The sequence below is a fragment of the Canis lupus genome, chromosome 18 (assembly GCF_011100685.1).
Source record: "Canis lupus familiaris isolate Mischka breed German Shepherd chromosome 18, alternate assembly UU_Cfam_GSD_1.0, whole genome shotgun sequence".
In the NCBI taxonomy this organism is placed as follows: Eukaryota; Metazoa; Chordata; class Mammalia; order Carnivora; family Canidae; genus Canis; species Canis lupus.
The window spans coordinates 13,197,448-13,212,968 of record NC_049239.1 but is presented as its reverse complement, the minus strand read 5'-3'; the positions used below and the strand labels follow the sequence as shown (position 1 = coordinate 13,212,968).

Here is a 15,521-nt window from a genome sequence, read left to right as displayed (position 1 = left end):
TCTCTATAGTTAAGAGTCTGTTTCTTTGTTTGCCTCTGTCTTTATTTTTTTAAGATTTTATTTATTTATTTGAGAGAGGGAGAGTGAGTGAGAGGAGAGCACAAGCCAGGGGAGAGGGAGAAAGCAGACCCCTGCTGAATGGGGAGCCCCAATGTGGGGGCTTGGCCCCAGAACCCTGGGATCATGACCTGAGCCAAAGGCAGACAGTTAACTGACTGAGCCACCCAGGTGCCCCACCTCTCTCTTTTTTCTTTTGCTCTTTTGTTTTTAAAATTCTACATGAGTGAAATCATATGGTATTTGTCTTTTTCTGACTTAATATTGCTTAGCTAAATACCCTCTAGCTCCATCTATGTCATTACAAATGGCAAGATTGCATTTTTTTGGATGGCTGAGTGATATTCCTGTGTGTGTGTGTGTGTGTGTGTGTACACCACATCTTCTTTACCAATTCATCTGTTGATGGACATCTGGGCTTTTTCTGTATTTCGGCTGTTGTGGACATTGCCACCATGAACATTGGGGTCCATGTGCCCCTTTGAATCACTATGTTTGAATCGTTTGGATAAATACCTAGTAATACAATTGCTGGATTTTAGGGTAGTTCTATTTTAGCTTTTTGAGGAAACTTCACACCTGTTTTCCAGAGTGGCTGTACCAGTTGAAATCTGGAACTGTGGGACTTCCAGTTTTTGTTTTCTTTTTTTTAAGATTGCTTTGGCTCTTTGGGGTCTTTTGTGGTTCCCTACAAATTTTAGGATTGTTTGTCCCAGTTTTTGTGAAAAATGCTATTGGTATTTTGATAAGGATTACATTAAATGTGTGGATTGCTTTGGGTAGTACAGACATTTTAGCAGTATTTGTTCTTCCAATCCACAATCTTTCCATTCCTTTGTGTCTTTCCTAGGACTATTTAAGACAAAGCTTGCTGCAAATGATCCCACTTTGAAACAGGGACAAAAGTGACCAAGAAATACTAGGACAAGGTCAAAAATAGTTTTAAACCAAACACAATATTTTTTAAAGATTTTGTTTATTCATTCATGAGAGAGGCAGAGACATAGGCAGAGGGAGAAGCAGGCTCTATGTAGGTAGCCGGATGTGGGACTTGATCCCAGGAGCCTGGGGTCACACCCTGAGCCAAAGGCAGACGCTCAACCCTGAGCCACCCAGGTGCCCCAAACCAAGCACAATTTTTCTGCGACTTATGTCCTCTTGAACATTATTCTTGCAATCTTAGATTAGAATGTATCATGGAATTTTGTGAGAAATTCCTCCAGAGCAGTCAGGTTGGATGAAGATGTCTCAATCTTCCCCGTGTGATAATGCCTCTGAGCTTGCTTTTCAGAAAATGAGGGATCAGCAGGTTGGGAAAGGATTACAAAGGGTTGAACAAACCACTCAGTACTTGAACAGAGAATTTTTCTTATGACATGACCCGATGCATCATTAATGAAAGAATCCTTCAACAAATGCAGAGCAGTAGTGGACTCCTCCAGGAAAAATAGGAAGATTGTTGTAAGATACTTTCCATGGCATGTAGCAACTTAACATGCCTTTTGTTAGAAGGTTGTACCTTGGATTGTTTCCCTCCCCCAACTCCTCCCCAAAAGGAAAACATATCGAAGAATTAGAGGAGGAAATATTGGGACAGTAAAAAAACTAAAGCTCTAATTCACAAGTGCTGGAGCCACTGAGTATAGGTTGTAGAAGGGGGAATGACAGGATGTTGGCAGGATTCGGAATTGGTAATACTCCTCATGCACCATGTAGCTACTCAGTTATGTAAGTAAATCCCATAGCACATGGAAGAATTGATTGTGTTTTCCTACCGTACTTTAAATGCCTTGTCTCAATAGACAAAGGGAGGCTTTCTGCTTCCTTACTGAACTGATACCACCCCCTCATTTCTTCCTCTAATGAAGAGGAAAACACGGAAAAGTTTGCCCAGATAATGAGAGTCTTGAAAGCCACCAAATCGGCTTCAGTACGTAAATACCAAGTCACTCTAGTAAAGAAAAGAACACTTAAAGGGTTGATCTCCGTATGGGCAGAAATTCTTTCTGGTAGGAGGAAATGCCTGACTGCAAGGGGTGATTAGAAAGGGTTTGTCACATTGATAAAGAAGACTTAAATTTGGCCACCAAAGTTAACGATAAATTTCCTCATGTGTAACATCAGGTGTATATTTTTTTCTGCTGGCTTCATATGCCCACGTAACGCTAGGCAAAGAAGGAAGGAAATGATCCAAATGTCCTAGAATTCTCCAAGCATGGTAGGAAATAGAGTAAAATATTCCCATCATTGAAATGGTCATTATTAGGATTTGAACTATTCAGAATACTCGGTTGAAATATGGATTCATATGTGTATCCACATTTTAAATATATTTTAGTAAGTATTTTCATGGTAAACCAAATTAGAATTACTTTTCAGTGCTTTCTTCGAAACTCATTTCTATCATCTTTGAGTATAATCTGACTCCTTCAGTTTATGTAGGTTTTATTTTCACATAGACTAGGCTTTTTATTGTAGAAATTTCATAGGAGATGCCTCAGTATATAAGCAACAAATATTATTTATATGCTTGTTTAATTGCAGTTGTGTAATATAAACTGATTTGGGTTTTATTGCAACTCATGTCACATTGTAATATACCAAAGGTGTTTTTTTTATTCCAAGATATCCTAGATTAAATGGGAATCCTGAAGCAATCATTTTAGTAAGGTGAAATGTTTTTATGATTGGGATGGTTATCTGCTTGTTTTCAAGTTTGAGTTTTTCCCTCTCTAAGTTGAAGTAAACCTTACTGTATAGACAATTAAGTGAAATATGGTGTCCTGCTTATGAATTAATGAGGCTCATCATCAGAAAATCGATGATTGAAAGGGCCAATACCATCATGACTCTGAGGCATGTAGGACTGTTGGCTCTATGGCAGATGCCCTAAATTCTTGAGTTCGGGTGACCATTTGTGGTACTTCTACATTTTCTTTCTCTCTTTTTAAGAATTTTATTTATTTTAAAGAGAGAGAGAGAGAGCACGTGCTCTCTGGGGTTGGGGGAGCAGAGGGAGAGGGGGAGAGAATCCCAAGCAGACTCCCCATGAGCTTGGAGCTGGATGCTGGGCTCCATCCTGTGAACTTGAGATCATGACATGAGCCGAAATCAAAAGTTGGACCTTAACCTACTGAGCCACCCAGAGGCTCTCATTTTCTCTTTTCACACCAGCTATCACTTGCTTCATCTTTGCTATCACTGTATCTGCCTCTGGCAATTTTGACTGACTCAGGAAGGCAAAGTAAATTTGTTGGTACTGGGTTTAAAGCAAGAGCAAATATACCTTCTGAGTGAAAGTCTAAGAGGCTTCCTGCAAGTCGAAAACTTGAACTCTATCTAGTTCAAGAACTTGGTGGCTGTCTTTTGCTAACGTGAAAACTTCTCCTTTCATTCCCCTACCCTTGAATGTTGAATGTTTTCTAGAGAATTGGAGTTGTTGGCAAAATGACTGCTAGATCACTTAATGTTCTTTATACATAACTATTATTGGGTTGTCATTAAAATTACTTTAAATACAGCTTGTCTGTGAAATTAAGTAAGATATATGTTATAAGGGATATAAGATGCTCTATCCTTTATTTTCATATAAAAATATATCTATAAAACGACTCATTAAAAAAAATAACATTCACCAAGAGATTGTCTCAAAAAATTAAAGAATGCCTTCTTAAATCCTGCCTTCCACAGGACTGAAGCTGCTGGAACAAAGGTATTAGTGTTCTTCCCTGGGATTCTCTGTTTCTCTGTTGCTAATCTGCCTTGATTCCCAGAAACCTCCTATTTACAAAACAAGACGAATTAATTCTTGAGTTGGCTTGTCTGTCCACTTAGAAAGAATTGTTTTTTTTAAGTCGTCTCAGTTAAGTTTGAACTAAGTACCAAATTAATTTCCTAAAATTTATATTTGAGCTATATATCAATTCAGTAGCTTTGCTTTAGCATGAAGACTGGATTGATCCCTATGGATCTACATGTGAAGTCTTTAGGTATTTTTATGACCACCTATATCATTCAGGTTGGGGAAGAGTTTTACCTAAAATAATGGCTGATTGGGACTTTTTGGTTTATTGGTTTTTAGTCCCAATAATATCACATCAACACTATGAAATTAGCTCCCTTAATAGCCCCTTAACCACTTTAAGATATAAAGCTTTTCTCCAAGTAAAATTCAACATGCAATATTTTTTCTTTTCAAACATCTCATTTTTATTGTAAAAAATGCAGATAAACAAAAATAAAAAGTAGAAATCACCCATGGTTTTACCACTCCAATTAACCATCATTAATAACTTGGTATATATAATATATCATAACTTGCAAAAACTGCATATTTTTAATGGTCTCTGTTTTAGCTAACACAAGAATTGCTACTGTCATTATATTTTTAAATGCTGTTTGATGATGATATTTTTTCACAAGAGAAGAATATACAATTATTTTCTTTTTACAGACTCTGATTGAGATTTTTCAAAATGTTGGCAACACCAATCTTGCTGATTTCATTGCTGGATTACTTACCATTATCATCTGTATGGCAGTTAAGGAAGTGAATGATCGATTTAAGCACAAAATTCCAGTCCCTATTCCTATAGAAGTAATTGTGGTAAGTAAAACATGTAATTAAAAAATTTGCATTCATTAGTTCGACAAGAAAGAAGTTATAATAAAGACTTATTCATTCATTCATTCATTCATTCATTCATTCATTCATTTGAGACGCAGAGAGAGGAAGAGACACAGGCAGAGGGAGCCTGATGTGGGACTCCATCCCAGGACCCCGGGATCACGACCTGAGCTGAAGGCAGATGCTCAACCACTGAGCCACCCAGGTGGCCCAAGAAGTTGTACTATATATAGAGAATATTACTCAGCCATAAAAAAGAATGAAATCTTGCCATTTGCAGTAACATGGATGCTGCTAGAGAGTAACATGCTTAGTGGAATAAGTCAGAGAAAGAGAGATATGAAGTGATTCACTCACATATGGCATTTAAGAAACAAAACAAATGAACAAAGAGAAAAAGACAAACACTCCCCACCCCTAGATTCTTAAATACAGAGAATAAACTAGTGGTTGCTAGAGGAGAAGTGGGTGGCAGATGGGGAAACATGAAGAGGATTAAGGGTCCTCTTATCTTTTTTTTCTTTTTAAGAGTCCTCTTATCTTGACGAGCACTGAGTAGTGTCTAGAAAAGTTGAATCATTACACTCTACACCTGAAACTAATATACTATATGTTAATTATCCTTGGATTAAAAAAAAAAAGAAGAGACCAACAGGGCAGACTACCTAATGAGGAGACAAGAAAAAAAAAAGGAGTTATTAAAACATGGAGTTTTTTTAAACCTCTTTTGTTTTATTTCAGACAATAATTGCTACTGCCATTTCATATGCAGCCAACCTGGAAAAAAACTACAATGCTGGCATTGTTAAATCCATCCCGAGGGGGTGAGTGTGGAGTTCCTCTTAGGCAAGACTAATATATTAAATCAGTACTTTCTATTTAAAGGAAACCTTTTATTATAAGCTGCATTTCACTGGTGCTCCTTCAATAGTCTTCTCTGTGTGAGATCTTCAAGAAACACCCATTTGTGCAAAGGATCAGATAGATGGTATGCGTGTATAGATAAAGTTCAAGCCATTTGTTGAAAAGTAGCTCCCACAGGCTCTGTTTTTTCATTTTCTTAAAATGTGGCAGGACATGTACAGTTACCACCAGACTCCTGACTTAAACTCATGTGTATAATTACAATATGATACAAATAGAATCACGGTTTGTAGCATTTATCAGAATGAGGACAATCTCCGTAAGGAATAAGGGACATCTGACCTAAGTTCTCCACCCATTAGTTTGTCCATCTTTAATAATTATGTCATTTGTTCCTATGAATAAAATGCATTATCTTCAAGGGAGGTTTTTTTTTGTTTTTTTTGTTTTTTTTTTTTTTCAAGGGAGGTTTTATAGATGTTTGGTAGTTCGGGGAATTAGAAGAGTAAAGAGTTGAGTTCCTTTGTCCCCTTCTGTCACCACCTAGATCGATGACTGAGGGCAGGGGCGGAGGGTCTCCTATAAAACTAGGGTAATGATAACTGGCAAATTCTTAATTTGGGCTTGTTCTGAAATGCCTGTGAGCTCCTCCAGGAGGGCTTGAGGCCTGTCGTCTTGTGTGACGCCATCTTTGTAGCATGGCACCTGTCCCGTAGGAGGGTCCCCGGAAATACGCACTGAGGGAAGAATAGCCAAGCCTCTGCTGTTATAAGTAAGCCATTTTTGTCTGATCTCGGAAACAAGTGTCATGACATCAACAACCTTCTAAAAGAAAGGTGAGGGAGAGACCAGAAAAGAGAAGGGAAAGTAGAGTGTTGAAGTGAGTTCCATGACAGGAAGGGGTACAAAGAGAAAGATGGTGCAGGCCACCTCTTTATCTCCTCCTGGCTTCAATAGTCCGATGAGGGGTAAAAGTAAGGTTGCTGTTGGCAGCTCCTTTTTCCCCACTGAGAGTCTGTATGTTAGGATCGCTTAGTCCCTCTCTCTCTCTTTCTTTTAACATAAACCAACAAGATGGACTGCTTTCTCATCTAAGTTGTAGTCTCCATTCTTTCTCCTGCCTCCTCTCTGAGCACACTGTGCCAGGGGTCTTGTCATCATGTTCGTGACCGTTGCTTTTGAAGTGACTTGTGCTTTGTACATGTACTTGAAAGTGTGGCACAGGGGGAACAGGAGCGGGGAGGCCAGCAAAATCACAGAGGTTTTCTCCCAGCTGCCTTCCGAGGGCCACTTTGCCCTTACAGTCCGGTGCTGGTGCATTTGCCAAACATTTGGGGCCAACCTGAAGTCAAGATATGCCCTTGGCATCATGTTTATCATGCCTGACTCTCTGTTAGGGGTCCTCTGGCCCTCTGGGACCCACCATTCCCTACCCTTATCTTTTCAAAAAAGTGTCCTAGTCACTCCCCTTCGTGGTATTATCTCATGATCAGGCCAGACATGGGAGGGTTGGCTGTAGCACACAGGGCCACTGAAGGGGGGCGCAGGAGATCGGGAACTACTCAGAGGTCATTAGAAGATGTCCAGCCAGGGCCCCAAGTGAGTGGCTTGGGGTAAAAAAATTGGCACTGCTAAGATCCAGCAAGGTAGTACAAACGGACGCAGGTGTGTGGCAGATGTAGGGGCTCCCTACATTTCCTGAGTACCTACTATGTGTGTAGGTACTAATGACTTACACCTACCATACTTCCTTTACTCTTTCCAACACCCTAGAGAAGAGTACATGGTCTCCATTTGACAGCTGAAGAAACTGGGACTTCAAATAAGTTCAAATAACATGCTCCAAATCAGTTACTTACAGAGCGATGGAGCCAGCTTCTGGGTCCTTGGATTTCAAGTCTCTGTACTTTACACTGTGACCCGGGGGAATCAAGGACCTGGTAAAAGGATCTGGAATTGGAGAAGTAGGCAGACAGGCAGGCAGTGGGCATCAGGTCACAATCAAAGGTGAACTCTGCAGGACTGGCAAGTCCTCCGGACAGACCAAATTACCTGAAGTAGGGCTGATTGGGTCTCAGGAAAAAGTCACAAGCCTGGTTTTAAGAAGTGAGGTCCAAGCTCATGTCCAGAAAGTGGAGGTGTGATCCAGAGTCACTCAAGGGCTCGATCAGGGTTTCTAACATCCTGTCCGTCTACATAGAAGATCCACTCCTGAGCCTACTTGTGGGTCAGGATGTGACATAGATGAAAAGGAGTTTGGGAAGTAACCTCACCTCTGGGGAGAAGAAGGATCCAGGGGTAGAGAACTGGACAGATCTTGTTACGTAGGAAATCAACAGTCCTACCTGGGCTCTACTAACTGATACCGAGCACATCACTTCACTTGTCTGGACCTCAACAAAAGGAGAGAGGTAGATTCAACCATTTCCAGGCTATCAGGACAGCATATCAATTTGGATAATATCAGGTTATTAGCTATCTCTAAACTTCTATGGTTTTCTGTAAGCTCTTATTTCTGCTTTAGTACCTCCCTCTAATTAGAGGGGGAAAGTGTAGTTTCCTATTAAGGGAAATTCAGACATAAGTGAGGTAAGTGAGGGAGATTATTTGGTGTTTTTTTTTTTTTTTTTTTGGGGGGGGGGAACATTTTTTGGCTAGGGACCTCTGGATATATACCCGGTGGATAGTCATCAAGTTATAGGTACATGACAGTCATTCGCCCAGTTTTCATATTGGGACAACTGCATGAGTATAAACTTTCCCTTTCCTTCCCTTTTTTTCCTTTCCTTTCCTTTCCTTTCCTTTCCTTTCCTTTCCTTTCCTTTCCTTCCTTTCCTTTCCTTTCCTTAAATATTTTTTTCTTTATTTATTTATGATAGTCACAGAGAGAGAGAGAGAGAAAGAGAGAGAGAGGCAGAGACACAGGCAGAGGGAGAAGCAGGCTCCATGCACCGGGAGCCCGACGTGGGATTCGATCCCGGGTCTCCAGGATCACGCCCTGGGCCAAAGGCAGGCGCCAAACCGCTGCACCACCCCCAGGGATCCCCTCTTCCTTCCCTTCCCTTCCCTTCCCTTCCCTTCCCTTCCTTCCCTTCCCTTCCCTTCCCTTCCCTCCCCTCCCTCCCCTCCCCTCCCCTCCCCTCCCCTCCCCTCCCCTCTCCTCTCCTCTCCTCTTTCTGGCTTTTACCTCCAACATGGGGCTTGAACTCACAACCTTGAGATCAGGCATCACATGCTCTCCCTGAGCCAGCCAGACACCCCTAGGTTTATCTCTTTACATGGTTTATAGAATAGTTCTGATATGTCAAACAGTAGTCCTTCTACCCCACAGTCACTGGGAGGTCTTAGTCATTGTGATTCTGGAGCATTCTGATAATTACGTAAATTTAATCTTTTCTACATTCAAGATTTTAAATATCAGGGCTCTTAGACATGGATTTTTCTATTCAGCTATTTTAAAATCTTATTATTGTTTGTTTCTTTAATCAACCCGACATCTCTTCATGCAAGGCAAACCCCATTTAATGGCCAGACTATCTTTTAAACTCAAAGGCCTTTAAGATAAAATTGTGCAGGAAGAAACACTAACGTGTGAAATGGCATGATATTAGAGAATCCATTAGGACAGGTTTATTCATGTCAGAGGTGGAGATAAGGGAGCGTTCGTAGGCTCTGGAAGAGGGGTCGGAAAGTCAGCTGGTGAGCTAGCACCAACTTCTAGTTAAAGATTGTAAAAGACTTACTTGTCTCAGTGTGCTTTCTCCCCTTGTGGCCAAGCACTTTCATGTCTGGCCTGGGGTCGGGTGGATATAGGCTGTGGTGAGGTAGGAACAGAATTGTGGTCAAATCTTCACTGCGTGTCTTTCATTTAAAAACTCACTAGGTTTTTGCCTCCTGTACTTCCACCTGTGAGCCTGTTTTCTGAGATGCTGGCTGCCTCATTTTCCATCGCCGTGGTGGCTTATGCTATTGCAGTGTCTGTCGGAAAAGTTTATGCCATCAAGTATGATTACGCCATCGATGGGAACCAGGTATGGTCACCCATGTGCTGGACCGCTTTTGTAGGGCTGCAAAGAAGAAAACGGAGCCCACAGGGTAGATTTTGTTGTCTGCTGAAGAAGGGATCGGTGTCTTCCACTGGCCCTTATCGAGCTGGTTTCCCTCTTATGCACACTCATTTGAAATTATTACTATTTTTAAAGACTTTATAAACTTTATTTATTTATTTATTTTTGTATTTTTTTTTATTGGAGTTCGATTTACCAACATATAGCATAACACCCAGTGCTCATCCCGTCAAGTGCCCCCTTCAGTGAAATTATTCTGAAATATTCAGGCTGCATCTCTTTCCCTTTTAAGAAACAAGTTGAAGTCTTTTTTTTTTTTTTTAAGATTTATTTATTTATTCATGAGAAACACAGACTGAGAGAGAGGCAGAGACATAGGCAGAGGGAGAAGCAGGCTCCTCACAGGGAGCCTGATGTGGGATTCGATCCTGGATCTCAGGATCATGACCTGAGCCAAAGGCAGACACTCAACCACTGAGCCACCCAGGCGTCCCTAAGTTGAAGTCTTTAAAAAAAAAAAAAAAAAAAAAAAAAAAAAAAAAAAGGCAGCCCCGGTGGCTCAGCGGTTTAGTGCCACCTTTGGCCCAGGGTGTGATCCTGGAGACTCGGAATTGAGTCCCACGTCGGGCTCCCTGCATGGAGCCTGCTTCTCCCTCTGCCTGTGTCTCTGCCTCTCTCTCTGTGTGTCTCTCATGAATAAACAAATAAAATCTTTTTTTTAAAAAAAGAGAGAAGTTGAAGTAACCCAAATTTTAAGAGTTAATTCAGTCGGGTCATAGATAACATTCAAAGCTCACATAGTAGATCAGCATAAGATGAGGGGGGCGCTTGGCGGGATGAGCACCGGGTGCTATGCTATATGTTGGCAAATCGAACTCCAATTTAAAAAAAAAAAAGAAAGAAAGAAAAAAAAAAGCATTTTCCATGCAGGCCAGGGTCCCCTGTTTGATTTTCTGCAGTGGTGGCTGTCATAGGGCGAGATGACACACCAAACACCATCAACGATGGTTGTGACCACTTTGAATTGAGGTCCCTAATGTGCACAGGCCCGTCTTTGTGGACATATGGGGCATTGGCAGGTGAGCCGATTTTCAATTGCTCACAAATCGGCCAGTGTAGTTTGGTTTTGAAAGCCCAGCCCAGCCCTTAGGGCGGCCAGATGCTTAGGGGTCAAGCCGAATGTGAGGGGTCCGGGTCAGAACATTCCTCGCAGCAAACGTGTGGCCGCAAGAGAGGCGCTTTATGTGAGCAGAGCCCTCCCCAGGAAGCGTGTCAGCCGGACAGGCCTGGGTCACTATTCCTTACCGAGCTTAGAAACAGCTGGCGACAGCGAGGTCTCTCTTAGACTGCGAGGAACCGCAGGCCCTGGGGCCTCTCAAGACCCCCAAGAACCTTTAATGGTACAGGATTAAACTGGGGCCACCAGACAGGTTAGGGTGGGCTTGGGAGTCTGCTTTCTTACTCTTCCTTAAATCCCGGGAGAGGGACCTGCCAAGATTCGTAGCATCCCTGTGTCACCCGGTCTTTGCCTTAGGAGTTCATTGCCTTTGGGATCAGCAACATCTTCTCCGGATTCTTCTCGTGTTTCGTGGCCACCACTGCCCTGTCCCGCACTGCCGTCCAGGAGAGTACTGGGGGGAAGACTCAGGTACGGAACAGCAGCTTGACTGCAGGATGAGCCGGGGGTGGCCCTCAGGAAGGCTTCCACAAGCACCCAGCAAGGCAGTTAGCCTTTGGCCCTAGGCTTGTGCTTCCTGCGTGGACCCTCCCCAGGGCTCAGCCAACTCCTCCATCCCTCTCCCCCCAAAAACCTCCTAAGCGACGCTGGTGGTTTCCTAATGCACAGATACTCCAAGGAATCTCTGTGCGCAGCTGGCAGGTAGCTCCACTCCACCTGCCTTTCCAGGGCTGATAACAACTGATAAGGAATCAGTGGTGTAGAATGCTGATTTTTATCAGTTTGTGATCTGGGGATAGAGAAGGCCTAGTTTCCCTAGTTGCCAGCCTAGTTTCCAGCACTTCGAGGCTGGAGTGAGGCTTTGTATTTTCAGGAAAATACCAACTGTCTGTCTACGTTTCCTCCACTAGGATCAGGAACTTCCTCCAGACGCCTTCGTCCCAGAGAACAAGATTGCCAGCCAAGAATATTTTGGCCATAGCAGTTAGGCATTTCCTCTTGAGGACGATTTTTATTCCTCAAGCTCTGAATGTGGGTTTAATCTTGCCTTTTAAATGTGGCTTCAAGTTGTAGCCTTCACGAAGGGACCCCAAGTCCAGCATCCCTGTTCATCTCCAAATAACCCACCTTCGATTGGCCAAAAAGTGTGGGAGCGGTTGTCAAAGGCCATCCTTTCCAGCAGGGCGAGGGCTCAGGTGGGCCAGAGCCAGTGGATGGGGCCGGGGGCAGGCTCTGGAACCGGGCTCCTGCCCTGCCTGGGGCAGGGGGCCGTTTTCCCTCTGCACAGAGCTATTGTTTCAGAATAAAAAGTGCACTGAGGCTATAAAGGTGGACACCGAATCCGGAGGAAGCACCATCCCTCACACCCAGTCTTCAGATAGAGTTTTATTAAGGCAGAGACACACATAAGTAAAAGAGACTAATGGAGAAAACCAGTGACTCCCTGCAGTGGCTTGCCCCCGGGGGCCCGAATTGTCCCCAGGGTGCTGGGACACCCTGGAAAGGGTGATGCTCCTTTCCCATTTATAATGGCTCTCTGTGGGTGTGGGTGTGGGGGTGGGGGGATTGGAAGAAGGGGCCTCTTCCAATTTCTTGGTTCCTATTGAACAAATTTCAATTTTCAGAATCTTTCTTTTTAAAATGGAACTTCCTTTTTTGATGGGGGCAGGGGCAGACCTTTCCAGCTCTGAGGGAGCAGGTAAGACACTAGGGCCCATACCAGGAGGCAGAGCCAGGGGCCTATGGTGCAGGGGAAGAGGTCACAGGTGACTTCCAGAGCTGCACTCGTGTTTGGGCGGCAGCTGGCAGCGTTTCTGTGGCTTTCATCGGAGTCGCTCAAGGGCATGTGGCTGTCGGCGGGTGCAGGCAGGTCCCCAGCTGGTGATGTCCACTCTCCTGCTGTTGCCTCCAGGCTCTGGGGAGGCACAGGCCAGCCGTCCCAGGAAGAATGTCCGTGTAAAGTGATTCCTTGGCAGAGGGCGAGGGGATAATGGCATTCTGGTAAGCTGACACCCGCCGCCGCACACTGGCATGTATTATATTTAGGAATGACGGATGCCAGGATTTCAGGAGTGAAGAATGAAGCAAGCACAGAAGTGGCTTGATATTTAATTACTGAAATGTATACTAAGTTCTGGGGTTAAAAGTCTAAGTGCCCGGACTGAGATCCAGGGACTCATCATGACCACATACACTGGCAGGTCTTCCCTTGGTGTGTGGCTTCTCATGTTTCCTCTTATGTTGGGGCCTCAGGCTCAGCATCTATAAAATGGGAATAGTAATTGTATCCACCTCATAGGGATGTTGTGAGGACTGAATAAAAATGTCCGTAAAGCCCTGGCACGTTCTTGTATATGCTGACTGTTCCAGTCAGGCACTCCTCCTGACAGGAGGAGCATCGTAATAGCAGTGATACATGTGTTGTACCCAACACGTAAGAGACACCCAGCAAATATGTCCTGAATGAATGAATGGAGTGATGAGGGTTAGGGCTCTGTTAACTGCCTGCAGCTCAGCTTCAGATTGTCACTGGGCTTAACATTACAGCCTGTTCTTTCTCTTATCCCCATCTGACTCCTACTGACTCATGAGGAAGTAATTCTGATTACAAGCTACTCTCAGCTCTGATTACCTTCTTGCTTATAACAGAATCATTATCTAGTGATTGAATGTGCTCCCATATAGAAACTACAGCAATTCCCACAAACCAGCCTTATAAAGTAAGTATAAGTAATGCATCCCTCACAGATTCTTAAGTGACCAAAGTTCATCTTGGCCCCCCTAACTGGCAGCTTACTGATACACGTTCTTGGCAAGGATGTGGCTACTCTCCTGGCATGAGCCAGACAGCTGGCTATGGTCTCTGTCCCCAGATCTCCATTTCTTTCAGCAATTCACAGAGCCCTACCTCCACAGTGAGATGCAAGTGGCTCATGATAGGCAACCAGTGTTGTTAAGCAATTGTGAGGAAGGGAGGAAGGGAGGAAGGAAGGAAGAAGAAGAAGGAAGGAAGGAAGGAAGGAAGGAAGGAAGGAAGGGAGGGAGGGAGGGAGGAGGAAGGAAGGAAGGAAGGGAAGAGGGAGGGAGGATATAAGTTTCTCTGCTCAGATAGGAGAGGGGAAGCCACTGAGGTACAGGTAACCTGGAGATGCGGCGCTAACAGGCAACAAAGAGCCTGGAAGTACCAAGTTTTTAGTCTGTTGGATTTATAATGTTGTCTCGGGCTGATCCAACCATAATTGAAACGTGAATGATCAATTTGCCAGGTGGAAAGACTGTGACTTTAAAGTTTCCTGAAGTTTCTGGATTTTCCATCTATGTTGGCTTTACCTGCCTCTTTCAACTCCAATCTCTCGTAGCCAGCAGCACCTGTGCCCAGGACGGTCTTCCCCGTTGCTCCTCCTGTCACTTTGCTTCTGGCGCCCTGTCTCCTTTGCTCCTCCGTTTCAGAGCTTCTGGTCTTACCTGGGCCATCTTCCAGCTGTCTCAGTGGAGAGGTCCCTGGTCAGCTAACCACACGAGCATAGCCCCACCCCCTCGGCCTCTCTCCTAACTATTTATGGATCTTAGGAGAGCTTTTGGCCAGCGAAGGTAAAGTGTCTACAGGTCCTTTAACCTCTGCTCTTGCCCCACCATCATGGGGGCAAAGCTCTGAGCCTGCGTCCGGGGACGCGGTCCCATGTGCCGTTACGCTCATGTCGCATTTTGAATCTGCAGTGGGACTGGTCCACTTATTCCCTCTGAGAGCTCTGTGGGAATCACATGCTATTAAGTACAAAGTGTTTGCAGACTTGCTGTTATGGCTGCTGCTTCCATAAATTGAAGAATCCGATGTGTGCTGCGAGGATTTATTTTCCAAGAACATAGGGTGACCTGTGGTTGGGGAAGGGTGAGGTCCAGGTTTCCTGCCACAGCAGATGATTACAAGTCGGCCTCCCAAATGGACACTGGGGCATTAGGTCTGTCGTACATCCAGAGGAAATCCAGGTCCCTCCAGCTTTCCCCCAACAGGCTCGGTCTCCACGTTTTTTTAATTTCTCTGCCATAGATGCCCTTTATATATTTCCCATTTTTTTCTTTAGTTGTATAGAACTTTAGGAAATAATCCTCATTTCTCTCAACAGTATTGGGCAGAAGAGGGGAGGTGCACCCATGAACAGGCCCCCTCCTGCTCACATCCAGCAAGCTGGAAGGTGTGAGGGAGAAGGGTGAACCTTGTTCACGGGAGGCGTGTGTCTTCAGATTGCTGGCATCATCTCGGCAGGGATTGTGATGATCGCCATTGTCGCCCTGGGGAAGCTGCTGGAACCTTTGCAAAAGGTACAACCCTGATTGCATAATCTCTCTTCACTGCTCTGCCACCGGAGAAATAACAGGAGATTTAAAAATCATCCCATGAAAAGCCATTCCCCTAAATAACACGGCCTTCCCTGTCTCTCTTGGCAGTCAGTCTTGGCCGCTGTTGTCATCGCCAACCTGAAGGGATGTTTATGCAGGTGTGTGACATTCCTCGTCTGTGGAGACAGAATAAGATCGATGCTGTAAGTCATTTGCTGCCCATTTTTATCTGAAATAAGATTTAGTTCTTATATGCTTCCTGCACATCATCATGTTCCCCTTATCTCCTCAATCTCACTTGTGTTTTGGGATTCCTGGAGCAGAAATTAGAATTGTGTGGATAAGACAATGCTGTGAAGCCTGCCACAAGTTGTGTGAAGGCCATATCTCC

The 15,521-nt window shown here is 44.0% G+C and overlaps 1 protein-coding gene and 1 long non-coding RNA gene across 2 annotated transcripts in view; one reads left to right on the top strand and one right to left on the bottom strand.

Moving 5' to 3' along the window:
- LOC119877226 (pendrin-like) overlaps positions 1 to 15,521 on the top strand; it is a 31,131-nt gene that overhangs the window by 15,374 nt on the left and 236 nt on the right. The window contains 7 exon segments of the mRNA XM_038562534.1: positions 4,511 to 4,663; positions 5,426 to 5,508; positions 9,432 to 9,579; positions 11,150 to 11,263; positions 15,035 to 15,112; positions 15,239 to 15,269; positions 15,272 to 15,333. Of these exon segments, the coding sequence (XP_038418462.1) occupies positions 4,511 to 4,663; positions 5,426 to 5,508; positions 9,432 to 9,579; positions 11,150 to 11,263; positions 15,035 to 15,112; positions 15,239 to 15,269; positions 15,272 to 15,333 (669 nt within the window).
- On the bottom strand, positions 12,166 to 14,301 carry LOC119877230. Its single transcript, XR_005373162.1, has 2 exons — positions 14,123 to 14,301; positions 12,166 to 13,054 (listed from the first exon to the last, which is right to left on the bottom strand). It is a non-coding gene; the product is annotated as an uncharacterized LOC119877230 (long non-coding RNA).